We start from the raw sequence: 13,622 nt of genomic DNA, 5'->3' as shown, positions 1-13,622 counted from the left end.
TCAGCATTCAGTACCATCATACTCTCAAAATTTATCAATAAGCTCCAAGAACTTAGCCTTGATACCTCCTTGTACATCCTGAATTTCCTGACTTGCAGACCCCAGTCAGTTGAGATTGGCAACAAAATCTCCTCCACAACCTCCATCAGCACTACGCTATGTGCTTAGCACCTTGCTCTACTAGCTTTAAGCTTATGACTGTGTGGCTAAGCACAGCTCCAATGCCATCCTCAAGTTTGCAGGTGACCAATCAGCAGAAAGGAGAGAGTTTGAAAGCGCTGCCATAACAACAGCCTCTGACTCAATGTCAGCAAGACTAAGGAGCTCATTATTGACTTCAGAAGGAAATCAGAGGTCTACGAGCTGGTCCTCATTGGAAGGTCAGCAACTTTAAATTCCAATGTTACTATTTCTGAGAACCTGTCCTGGGCCCAGCACACAAGTGAAATTACAAAGAAAGCTTAGCAATGCCCTACTTCCTTTGGAGTTTGCGAAGATTCAGCATGACATCTAAAACTCTGACAAACTTTCTATGGATGTGTAGTGGAGAGTATATTGACTGACTGCATCACAGCCTGATGTGGAAATACCAACGACCTTAAACAGAAAATCCTACAAAAAGTAGTGGATACAACCCAGTACATCACTGACAGCGCACTCGCAACACTGCGCACAGCTACATGAAACACTCACAGGAAAGCAACATTGATCATCAGGGACCCCCACCACCGAGGCCATGCTCTCTTCTAGCAGTTCCCATCAGAAAGATGGTACAGGAGCCTCAGGACTCTCACCATCTAGTTCAGGAACAGTTATTACCCCTCAATTATCAGACTCTTGAACCAAAAGGTATAACTTCACTCATTTCACTTGCCCCATCACTCAAATGTTTACACAACCTGTGGACTCATTTTCAGGACTCTTCATCTCATGTTCTTGATATGTATTGCTTATTTACTTATTGTTATTATTTCTATTTTTTTGTTTTTGTAGTTTGTTGTCTTTTGCACACTGGTTGAATGCCCAAGTTAGTGTGGTCTTTCATTGATTCTGTTATAATTATTATTGTATGGACTAATTGATTGTGCCCGCAAGAAAATGAATCTCAGGGTTATCTATGGTGACATGAAAGACACAGTTAGATAGATTTATGGATAGTAGGGGAGCTAAGGGTTATTGGGAAAAGGCAGGTGGTGGACCTAGAACAGCCATGGTCTCAGATCCACCACCAGGATCTGAATCTTGGTGGTGAATCCGAGTCCACAGGTGTTCTAGCAAACCAGGCTTGACAGGCCAGATGGCCGACTTCTGCTATTTCTTCTGTCCTTATAAATGTGATGGCTAATGAGTTGAACATGGCTCAGCCAACTCTCAGCACTTGAGGCCGAATTCCACAAAATCTCTCAGCAATCCACACCACGAAATGTTCTTGTTGAACATCCTTCTGCTAATAATCTGGTTGAACTAGTCCAACACAGATTTCCTCTGTGGCATGTGAAATAGAAAATTTAGATTCTGTGTGAAAGTCACTTGTGACCATTCATTAAAGTGTTTTAAAAGGATTCTTTGATAGAAAAGGCTTAGAGGTCTTCAGGCTTGACAAGAGCTAATGGAACTGACATCAATAGACATCATGTAGCATGAACAGCAAGACACATTTCTGCATTATTTTATTTGATTGTTCCCTGCTGACTCAAATGAGGGCAGATCCTTCTGTTGCTCTTTTATACCCGCCACATTTCAGTTAAATTTCACCACTTTTGTCACTGGTACAGAAACTTGCATTAAGAAATTTTAAATTGTCGAAATTAATTTGACATCACAAATCATTGAAGCTTATAGTGAAATATTTGGTTGACATCCAGTTCAATGGTTATCTTTGCAGGTGGAGGAATCATATGGCTTTACAATGTCATGATGCAAGTCACTCTACGGGCTGACTCAGGCTCACACTGAAAGAGGGCTGCGGTTCAGATAGTAAACTAAAGCTCTACTGGCCTATTTGTGTGGACACAAAGGATTCCCTGGCGCTATTCAGAGGAGCAGATGTCATGGGTAATAAAAACAATAGAACACTTATCTGGAGTATATCCCCTTGCTGCCTGTGAGAAAGATGACAGCCATGTGCTTGACTGCAATTGAACTTCAGTTACTGAAAAACACATTGACATCTCAGAGTATAAATTGATGCTCAATATAGTTATGTTTGATTCTCACTATTGGGTTGTTTAGGCACAGAACTACATTGTAAGAGTGTTTTGAATGAATGCTTCACTAGTCCATGCTGGAAGACCCAGTGATTCATCTATTACTGAAATGGAATAAGGCGTTGTATTCGTACAGCCACAACTGCTTTAATACACAACACTGGCACTGCATGAGAGAGGCATATTGATTTCACATAAAAAATATAAACCAGGGAATGTCAGCATCTCTGGAGAGAGAATCAGAGTAATTGTTGCAGGTTGATATCCTTTCACATTGGAGATACAACTGGATTTAAAATGAAGATATAGGCATGGCAGGTGGAACTGACAAATAGAAGGTCATTGCCAATGAAAGTGTCTCCTGTGCTATAATTCTAACAGTGGTTATATTTACTCTGCTGATTCCATACTCATAGGCTTCCTACTTTTATAAATGTGAAAAAGCATCAGTAGTTTTAAAGCTCAGAAATAGCCTCCTCTGCACTATACGTGAAACAGCAGCTATGGCCACGAACACACTTCCCCGGTTGTAAAAGACTCTCAGCAACAGAAAGAGTGAAAAAACTCAGATCTCTGGACACAAGTGTGCTATTTTCAGTGCAAAGTTTTCAACACTACTCCTACTCTCTGGTTATAGTGCCAGAACCCTTCTCCTCTGCAGTTGATCGAGATCCTGGATCCCTTCCTTGGTAGAGCTGGAGAAGCCTGATTGTTTGCTGTTGCTCTAGAACCCATCCAGGTGAGATCAGCACCAGTTGCTTTATTTGAACTTCATCCTAGTGTTCAGTTTCTTGTCAGATTGTGTCAGTCATTCTATAAAACACTGTAGATACCTGCGCCAAGGTGCCGGAAAGAGAAGCCGTCAAGTGAAGTTTCATAAGGGCCGATGGATCCACTTTTAACAGCCAGGAGCAGCCTATCTTTTATCTCCGCATCGTCGCTGTTGCCGTCAGATCCCACGTCCAACTCCACGATCACACTTTTGCCCATTTCTCTGTAAGATTAAACAGAAACAAGTCTGGGATGATATGCCACGTACAATACTGCAGAAGGAAGCCATTCATCCCACCGGGTCCATGCCGGCAATCACTCTCCCTTTCCCCTATTTCTCTGCAATCGATACTTTCTCGCTTACATTAAAGGGGTCATTTATAGCACCCAACTGACCCTGCACAACTTTGGGAAATGGGAGGGTGCTGGAGCATGTGAAAAAGCCACACAGTCACGGTAAAAATGTTCGAACTCGACAGAAGTCAAGATTGGACATAGGTCCCATGGAGCTGTGCAGCACCACCACTCACTGCTGCACCACTGCCTTCTCAATCTTGCAGCATGCAGCAATACTGCATTAAGCAACAAAATGATAATGAACTACTGCACCAATACTTTAAGGAGGACTGCAGGATTGCTGTTAACCGTTGCTATTTTACAGGACGATTTTGGATTAAGAATCTCTCAACCATCGTGATGCACCTGCCTACCACTGTTATCCATAATTGTTCACTTATGCAGCCTGATTGACAGCAGACTGCTTTTAATTCCCAACATGTTGCCAGTAGGAAGACATTTAACTAATTCAGCAAAATACAACTTTAGTCAGTTTATAAAGACTTAGGCATTGGTATGGCCTTTCATCTATTTCATGAGTTTACAGTGGCTTTTCACTGTAACACTAACCATGTGAATTAACTATTATAGCACTCACAAATGAAAATCCACTGGTATCTGATTTTATACTTCTGGCCAAATTACCATTTTTGTACCAATTAGCAAGACACAAACGTCTTTTCGTGAGATAGTGCACTGTGCTTTTATCACGTTCAGTATTAAGTAGCTGCTAAAATTGTTCCCAACTGGCCTAGTTCAGCATTTATTATATCGTCTGGACTAGCCTATCAGAGAGAAACCAAAAAAACCTGCAGAAACTGAAAATCTGAAATAGACATTAAATACTAGAAATACTCAGCAGGTCAGACAGTAAACGTGGAGAGAGAAAAAGAGTTAATATTTTCAATTGCTGACCTTCCTGTTCCATTATCCTATTGAGTTCTGCCAATATTCTAAAATAGTCAACAGTCTTTCAAATTCCAATCCTCCTCAAGATTAAACCTTTGAAATCCTGAAACCATTATACATGTGTTAATCTGCAACTACACAGGTCAATATTCATTTTTTCCAAAATGAATACACAGAACTGTACACTGTGTTCCAGATGTGAGCTCTCCAGAGCTTGGCTTAGCTGTATCAAAATCTATTCCACTTTCTATTCTATTGTGCATACAAAAAATAATTTCATGACTTGTTCAGTGTTTTGTGTTCCTGCACAAAAATCCTTAAACATTCAAGGTTTTGAAAAGAGTAACAGAAATAATATGTACTATAGTACTCATATCCATTATCAAGATGGAACATGGATGGGGCACATTCAGAGCCATGTACTGTATTTGGGTTTTAATTCAGTTGAACACTGGGGTCACATAGAAGGATAATGTACTGGAAAATCAGATTCTGACTCATAGGATAATGGCTTTGATTCAAACCTGATCTAACCAGCTTCAAAAATCTTAATAATGCAATAAAGGAGGTGGTAAAACATGCAAGAAACTTCCTCAGAAAAATGAGGTAAATGGGGAGTATTCTCCCTTGAGAAGGAAATTAAAAGATTTCATGGAGCTCCAAAACATTCATATTCCAAATTTCATTCAAGTTTGGTCATTTGATCCATCAAGACTTTGGTAGCTCTCAGAGTACTCCCACAAATCCATTTCCCTTTGAAGACTTCAGAAAGAATAAGCAAGGAATAAAAGAATAAAATTATTACTCCACCAGGAGGGTCAGGACACAGTCAGAGGTGATGAGGGGAACATCTGTTATGCCATGATCTGGATTCCGCTGTTTGAAATAGTGCTGCAGGCAAATTAAATCATAATTTTCAAAGGGAAAATCAGATAAATGCTTAAAGAAGCAGCCAAGGAGTGGAATTCATTAGATTGTATTTTCAAAGAGCCAGTACCAAGTCAGTGGGGAAGTGAGCTAAATCCTCTCTAATTCCAAGATTTCCGAAAAACAAGAGAGGGAAAAATCAGCCCCACATGGTGGCAAGATTGTTACCAGATATCAACTGCAACATGGAGGGAATCAAAGAATTTGCTAACCTCATAAACAGAACAAATATTAAACACAAGTCCTTCGTAAAGTGGAAGCACATAATGAAATGTCAAGGCAGCCTGGACAACTTATTTTTTTCCCTCAGAAAGGAAAAAGTAACGTAAAGATTTTTACTCCTCATGTATGTGAAGGATATAACAAATAAAGTCAATTTAATAGTGCCACACCAAAGGACATTGGTTATACAACACAACAGAGGGTGATCTAATAATAAATAACCCCAAAGCAGGATGCAATTTTTTCCACAGTTCAGCAAGGACACAGGATATCAAAACAAAGAGTTAAGAAAAAAGATCAAGTTTGCTGTTGCACAGTCAGGAAGCAGAAGGAGCCTGTTGCAATGTTGAGATAAGAGTTGCTGTGATTCAACTGAAAAGACGGGAGGACCAGGCTGGGACCACCCGGTAGTGAGGTTAACAATAATAGAAAACAAAGCAGGATAAGTAAACTTGGTCAGCAGAACTGGCGATAAGGCTGTGCAGAAGGTTGGAACTTTTTAGGACTATTTTCAGGTGGAAAGGATCTAATAGGCGGCAAGGATCTAATAGGCTTTTTAAGCGTACAGTGCAACTAGAGTTAGGGGCAATGACCAGCAGAGGTCTCTGGGCAGTGAGTATTCAGGACTGGTTTCCTCAGTTTGGTTGGTGTCCATCCATTGAAAACTGCCAAACCGTTTGGTCCTTGGAGATGGCTCCATTATAACATCAGCCTTTATCTTTTCGGCCAAATGTTGAGAAAACATCATTCAGATGGAATCAAGGGATTTGAGGTTTGGGTAGTGATTCACTGGTCCTATTTCTGAAGGGACTCACAACATTTAAAAAAATCTGAGAGCAGGGGCTGAAATCTAAGCAACACAAAAAATGCTGGCAGTCCTGATGAAGGATCTCGGCCCAAAATATTGAGTATACTCTTTTCCATAGATGCTGTATGGCCTGCTGAGTTCCTGCAGCAACTTATGTGTGTCATAAGGTAGCCATAAGAACTGGGGTCCAAAACAACATTTCCTTAGCCCTTTCCTTCCAGAGAGTGACGACAAATTAATAGAGTACAAAGAAATCTAGATGTTCTTCTGCATGAAACAACAAAAAAAATAAAAGGAGCATTGGGGCCATCTGGACCATCTGCCATTCAGTAAGATTATGGATGACCTGGCCGTGGACCCAGTCCTACCTACCTGCATTTTCCCCACAACCCTTCTTCATTGCCATACTATGCAAAAATCTGTATGACTGCATTTCAAATATATTTAATGAGGCAGCCTCTGCTGCTTCATGGGCAGAGAATTCGACAGATTCACTGTTGTCTGTGAAATGCAAGTCCTTCTCATCTCTGTCCCAAATCTACTCCCCGAAACCTTGAGACCTAGTTCTTGTTTTACTTATCAGTGGAAACAACTTCCCTGCCTCTATCTGATCTACCCCCTTTTGTAATTTTACATGTTTCTACAAGATCCTCTCTCATCTTTCTGAATTCCAGTAAGTATATTCTGAGGAGACTCAATCGCTCCTCTTAGGCTAACCCCCTCATCTCTGGAATCAAGCTGGTGAACCATATCTGCAACAACCCTAAAGCTAGTACAGTCGGCCCTCTTTATCCGCGAGGGATTGGTTCCGAGACCCCCCACAGATACCAAAAAACGTGGATGCTCAAGTCCCTTACTTAACCTGTCTCAGTGCAGTGGTCTTTAGGACACAGTGGAACCCCAGACTTTATTTAATATGTTTAGTGCGGTGAACATTAGGACCCAGCGATGCAGCTCTGAAATTGCAGTGCTTCTGTACATGAAAATAATCATGATCACAATTGAAAATAAGGTGGAAGTAATAAAGCGATCGGAAAGAGGTGAAACGCGATTGGTCATTGGAAAAGTGTTAGGCTACAATTGGTCAACAATCGGAACAATTTTAATGGAGCATGTGAAAGGGAACTGCCCCGATGAAAGGTACAATTATTACTAAGCAACGCAGTGGTTTAATTATTGAAATACCATAAGACAAAGGAGCCAAAGTCAGCCATTCGGCCCATCGAGTCTACTCCACCATTTCATCATGAGCTAATCCAATCTCCTCTTTAGTCCCATTCCCCCGCCTTCTTACCATAACCTTTGATGCCCTGACTACTCAGATACCTATCAATCTCTGCCTTAAATACACCCAATGACCCGGCCTCCACTGCCGCCCGTGGCAACAAATTCCATAGATTCATCACCCACTGTCTAAAAAAATTTTTTTGCATCTCTATTCTGAATGGGCGCCCTACAATCCTCAAGTCATGTCCTCTCGTACTAGACTCCCTCACCATGGGAAACAACTTTGCCACACCCACCCTGTCCATGTCTTTCAACATTCAAAATGTTTCTATGAGGTCCTCCCTCATTCTTCTAAACTCCAAGGAGTACAGTCCAAGGGCAGTCAAACATTCCTCAAATGTTGACCCTCTCATTCCCGGAATCATTCTAGTGAATCTTCTCTGAACCCTCTCTATTATCAGCACATTCTTTCATAAATAAGGAGCCCAAAACTGCACACAGTATTCCAAGTGAGGTCTTACCAGTGCCTTATAAAGCCTCAACATCACATCCCTGTTCCGATACTCTATTCCTCTAGAAATGAATGCCAACATTGCATTCGCCTTCTTCACCACCGACTCAACCTGGAGGTTAACCTTAAGGGTATCCTGCACGAGGACTCCCAAGTCCCGTTGCATCTCAGAATTTTGAATTCTCTCCCCATTTAAATAATAGTCTGCCCGTTTATTTCTTCTACCAAAGTGCATGAACGTACACTTTTCGACTGTAATTCATTTGCCACTTCTTTGCCCATTCCCTCAATCTATCCAAGTCTCTCTGCAGACTCTCTGTTTCCTCAGCACTACCGGCCCCTCCACCTATCTTTGTATCATCAGTAAACATAGCCACAAAGCCATCTATTCCATAATCCAAATCGTTGATATACAACATAAAGAGAAGTCGCCCCAACACGGACCCTTGTGGAACACCACTGGTAACTCGCAGCCAACTAGAATGGGATCCCTTTATTCCCACTCTCTGTTTCCTGCCAATCAACCAACACTCTATCCACATATGTAACTTTCCCATAATGCCATGGGCTCTTATCTTGTTTAGCAGCCTCATGTGCAGCACCTTGTCAAAGGCCTTCTGAAAATCCAAATACACAACATCCACTGCATCTCCCTTGTCTAGCCTACTTGTAATTTCCTCAAAAAATTGCACTAGGTTTGTCAGGCAGGATTTTCCTTTAAGGAAACCATGCTGAGTTCTGCCTATCCTGTCATATGCCTCCAGGTACTCCATAACCTCATCCTTGACAATCGACTCCAACAACTTCCCAACCACCAATGTCAAGCTAACAGGTCTATAATTTCCTTTTTGCTTCCTTGCCCCCTTCTTAAATAGCGGTGTGACATTTGCAATCTTCCAGGCCAGAATCTATCGACTTTTAAAGATCATTGCTAATGCCTCCGCAAGCTCCACTGCTACTTCCTTCAGAACACGAGGGTGGATTCCATCTGGTCCGGGAGATTTATCTACCCTTAGACTATTCAGCTTCCTGAGTACTTTCTCTGTCGTAATTGTGACTGCGCACACTTCTCTTCCCTGACACCCCTGAATGTCCAGTAAATTGCTGATGTCTTCCACAGTAAAGACTGATGCAAAATACTCGTTCAGTTCCTCCACCATCTCCTTATCTTCCATTACAATTTCTCCAGCATCATTTTCTATCAGTTCTATATCTACTCTCACCTGTCTTTTACTCTTTATATATTTGAAAAACCTTTTAGTATCCTCTTTGATATTATTTGCTAGCTTCCTTTCATAGTTCATCTTTTCCCTCTTAATGATCTTCTTAGTTTCCTTTTGTAAGCTTTTAAAAACATCTCAGTCCTCTGTCTTCCCACTAATTTTTGCTTCCTTGCATGCCTTCTGCTTTGCTTTTACTTTGGCTTTGACTTCTCGTCAGCCACGGCTGCACCTTTTTCCATTAGAAAATTTCTTCTTCTTTGTAATATATCTGTCTTGCACCTTCCTCACATATCGCTTAAACTCCAGCCACTGCTGCTCTGCCATCCTTCCCGCTAGTGTCCCTTTCCAGTCAACCTTGTCCAGTTCCTCTCTCATGCCACTGTAATTTCCTTTACTCCACTGAAATACTGACACATTGGATTTCGGCTTCTCTTTCTCAAATTTCACAGTGAACTCAATCATGTGGTGATCACTGCCTCCTAAGGGTTCCTTCACTTCCATCTCTCTAATCACCTCTGGTTCATTACACAATACCCAATACAGTACAGCCGATCCCCGAGTGGGCTCAACAACAAGCTGTTCTAAAAAGCCATCTCATAGACATTCTACAAATTCTCTCTCTTGAGCTCCAGTGCCGACCTGATTTTCCCAATCCACTCGCATGTTAAAATCCCCCACAATTATCATAACACTGCCCTTCTGGCAAGCCTTTTCTATTTCCTGCTGTAATTTGTAGTCCGCATCACTGCAGCTGTTTGGAGGCCTGTAGATAACTACCATCAGGGTCCTTTTACCCCTGTGATTTCTTAGCTCAACCCATAAAGATTCTGTACCTTTCCATCCTATGTCAACTCTTTCTAATGATTTAATATCATTTTTTACCATTAAAGCCACGCCACCCCTTCCTTCCAATACCTTCACTACCTTAGATCTATTTCTGTTTTCTCTTTCCTCCGCTCCATCGTTCCGATTCCCATCCCCCTGCCAAATTAGCTTAAACCCTCCCTAACAGCTCTATTAAACCTTCCCGCCAGATATTGGTCCCCCAGGATTCAAGTGTAACCCGTCCTTTTTGTACAGGTCACACCTGCCCCATAAGAGGTCTCAATGATCTAGAAACTTGAATTCCTGCCCCCTGCTCTAATCCCTCAGACACGCATTTATCCTCCACCTCATTCGATTCCTACTCTCACTGTCGTGTGGCACTGGCAGTAATCCCGAGATTACTACCTTTGTGGTCCTTCTTCTCAACTGCCTTCCTAACTCCCTATATTCTCCTTTCAGGACATCTTCTCTTTTCCTACCTACGTCATTGGTACCTGTATGTACCACGATCTCTGGCTCCTCACCCTCCCACTTCAGGATATCTTGGACGCAATCAGAATCATCCAGGACCCTGGCACCTGGGAGGCAAACTACCATCCAGGTCACGTCCACAGAATCGCCCATCTGACCCCCCAACTATCGAGTCCCCTATTACTACTGCCTTCCTCTCCTTTCCCTACCCTTCTGAGCTACAGGGCCGGACTCTGTGCCGGAGGCACGACCACTGTTGCTTCCCCCAGGTAGGCTGTCCCCCACAACAGTACTCAAACAGGAGTACTTATTGTCAAGGGGTACAGCCACCGGGGTACTCTCTAGTACCTGACTCTTCCCTTTCCCCTCCTAACTGTGACCCACCTGTCTGCCTCCCGTGGCCCTGGTGTGACCACCTGCCTGTAACTCCTATCAACTCCTCACTCTCCCCATCCCTAACACGGTCCCTGAGGAGCTGCAGCTCAGGGCACCTGGCACAGATATGGACGTCCAGGAGGCTAGGAGACTCCAGGACTTCCAACATCCAACACCGAGAACAACAAGCTGCCCTCACAATCATACTTCTGTATGTTTTATATGCATATATAAATATATATATTATATATAAAATATATATATTTTATATGTATATCCATGAAAAATACCTATGTTTCTTAAGTGTTTTATATGCATAGAAAGGTAAAATATGTACTATATACTAAGAAAAACGTTTGACTAACTGACGCTAAATAATACCCAATGTTCTGACTTCAAATCCGACTTAAAGACCGACTTAGAAATGGAACTCATTCATAACCCAGGGACTGCCCGTACTTTTAAGTCATTTCTAGATTACTTATAATACCTAATACAATGTAAATACTATTTAAATAGTTGTTATACTGTATTGTTTAGGGAATAATGACGAGAAAAAATAGTCTGCACATGCTCAAATGATGAGTGCAGGAGAGAGAACTTCTGGGTTTTCCCAATCTGCGGTTGGTTGAAACCGCGGATAAGGAGGGCTGACTGTATATCTTTTCCTCAAGTAAGAAGACCAGAACTGCATGCAGTATTCCAAATGTGCCCTCAGGTAGCCTGCATGGTTGCAGCATAATCTCCCTGCACTCAAATTCAAGTTAATAATAATAATAATCTAATCTTCCATTTCTCCTTCCAAAGTGGATGACCTTGCACTTACCAATAATATACTTCTTTTGCCAAACACTTGCCCACTCACTGAACTTATCTATATCTCCTTACAGGTTTTCAGCATCCTCTGCACAATTTGCTTTTCCACGCAGTTTAGCGTTATTAGCAAAGCTAGATACACGGCCATCGTCCAAATTGTTAATGTGTCTTGTGAACAGTTGTGGGTCCAGCATCTACCCATGTGGCACTCCATTTAATACCCCTTCATCAGTCAGGGCACCAAAGGATACGGAGAAAAGGCAGGTGTTTGGGGTTGAATGGGATCCGGGATCAGCCATGATGGAATGGCGGAGCGGACTTTATGGGCTTAATGTCCTAATTCTGCTCCTATGTCTTATGTTCTAAAGACCGATTTATCCCAACTCTTTGCCTTCTATTGGTTAACCAAACACTCCATCCATGCTAATGCAAGCCAACTCCATACATGGTCACTGGTACACCACAAGGATTAATGCTTATCCCTCTGCACCAATCCGTCTACACCCTTGACTGTATGGCTAGGCACAATGCAAACACCAACTATAAATTCACCAGTGACACGATTGGTGTCAGAATCTCAGATGGTGACGAGGAGGCATACAAGAGTGAGATGGATCGGCTGGTTCAGTCCATGAGACTATAAGACATAGGAGCAGAATTAGACCATTTGGCCCATCGAGTCTGCCCTGTCATTTAATTGTGGCTGATCCTTTTCTCCCCTCCTCAGCCCCACTCCCCGTAACCTTTGATGCCGTGTCCAATCAAGAACCTATCAAGCTCTGCCTTAAATACACCCAATGACCTGGACACAGCTGCCTAGGTTAATAAATTCCACAAATTCACCACCCTCTGGCTAAAGAAATTTCTCCACATCTGTTTTAAACGGAAGCCCCTCTAGCTTGAGTCTCTGCCCTCTTGTCCTAGACTCTCCCACCATGGAAAAACATCCTTTCCACAACTACTCTGTCCAGGCCTTTCAACATTCTAAAGGTTTCAATAATATCCCCCATCATCCTGAATTCCAGTGATTACAGACCCAGAGCCATTAAATGTTCCTCGTATGATCACTCTTTCATTCCCAGAATCATTCTTATGAATCTCCACAGAACCATCTCCAATATCAGCATACCTTTTCTTAGATAAGGTGCCCAAAACTGTTCACAATACTCAAGGTGAGGCCTCACCAGTGCCTTATAAAGCCTCAGTATCATATCCCTGCTCTTGCATTCTAAACCTCTTGAAATGAATGCTAACATTGCATTTGCCTTCCTCATCACGGACTCTACCTGCAAGTTAACCTTTAGGGTTATTCCAAGCCCTTTGCATCTCAGATTTTTGGATTTTCTCCCCATTTAGAAAATATGCACATTTATTTCTACTACCAAAGTGCATGACCATGCATTTTCCAACATTGTATTTCATTTGTCACTTTCTTGCCCATTCAGCTAATCTGTCTAAGTCTTTCTGCAGCCTGCTTGTTTCCTCAACACTACCTCTTCCTCCACCAATTTTCATATCATCTTCAATCTTGGCAACAAAGTCATCGATTCCATCATCTAAATCATTGATATACAGCAAAAAAAAGTCAGACATCAGTGGAACATCACTAGTCGCTGGCAGCCAACCAGAAAAGGATCTTTGTATTCCCAATCACTGCCTCCTACCAATCAGCCAATACTCTAAGCATGACAGTAACTTTCCGGTTATGCCAAAGGCTCTTAACTTGGTAAGCAGCCTCACGTTTGGCAACTTGTCAAAGGTCTTCTGAAAGTCCAAACATACAACATCTACAGCATCCCCGAGGTAAATATCCTACTTGTAATCTCCTCAAAGAATTCCAACAAATTTGTCAGGCAACATTTTTCCTTCAGGAAACCATGTTGACTTTGTCCTATCTTGTCCTGTGTCACCAAGTACTCCATAACCTCATCCTCAACATCTTCCCAACCACTGAGGTCAGGCTAACTGGTCTATAATTTCCTTTCTGCTGCCTT

General features: G+C 42.1%; 1 protein-coding gene across 3 annotated transcripts in view; it reads right to left on the bottom strand.

Moving 5' to 3' along the window:
* hspg2 (heparan sulfate proteoglycan 2) overlaps positions 1–13,622 on the bottom strand; it is a 521,654-nt gene that overhangs the window by 311,108 nt on the left and 196,924 nt on the right. For all 3 annotated transcript variants that reach the window (XM_059951673.1, XM_059951675.1, XM_059951674.1), the window contains exon 6: positions 3,041–3,201. In XM_059951673.1, the coding sequence (XP_059807656.1) occupies positions 3,041–3,201 (161 nt within the window). The remainder of the gene's footprint in view (positions 1–3,040; positions 3,202–13,622) is intronic.

This window comes from Hypanus sabinus, chromosome 27 (genome assembly GCF_030144855.1).
Source record: "Hypanus sabinus isolate sHypSab1 chromosome 27, sHypSab1.hap1, whole genome shotgun sequence".
NCBI classification, from domain to species: Eukaryota; Metazoa; Chordata; class Chondrichthyes; order Myliobatiformes; family Dasyatidae; genus Hypanus; species Hypanus sabinus.
Note: the sequence above shows the minus strand (reverse complement) of the source record. Positions and strands in the feature narration are given on the sequence as shown.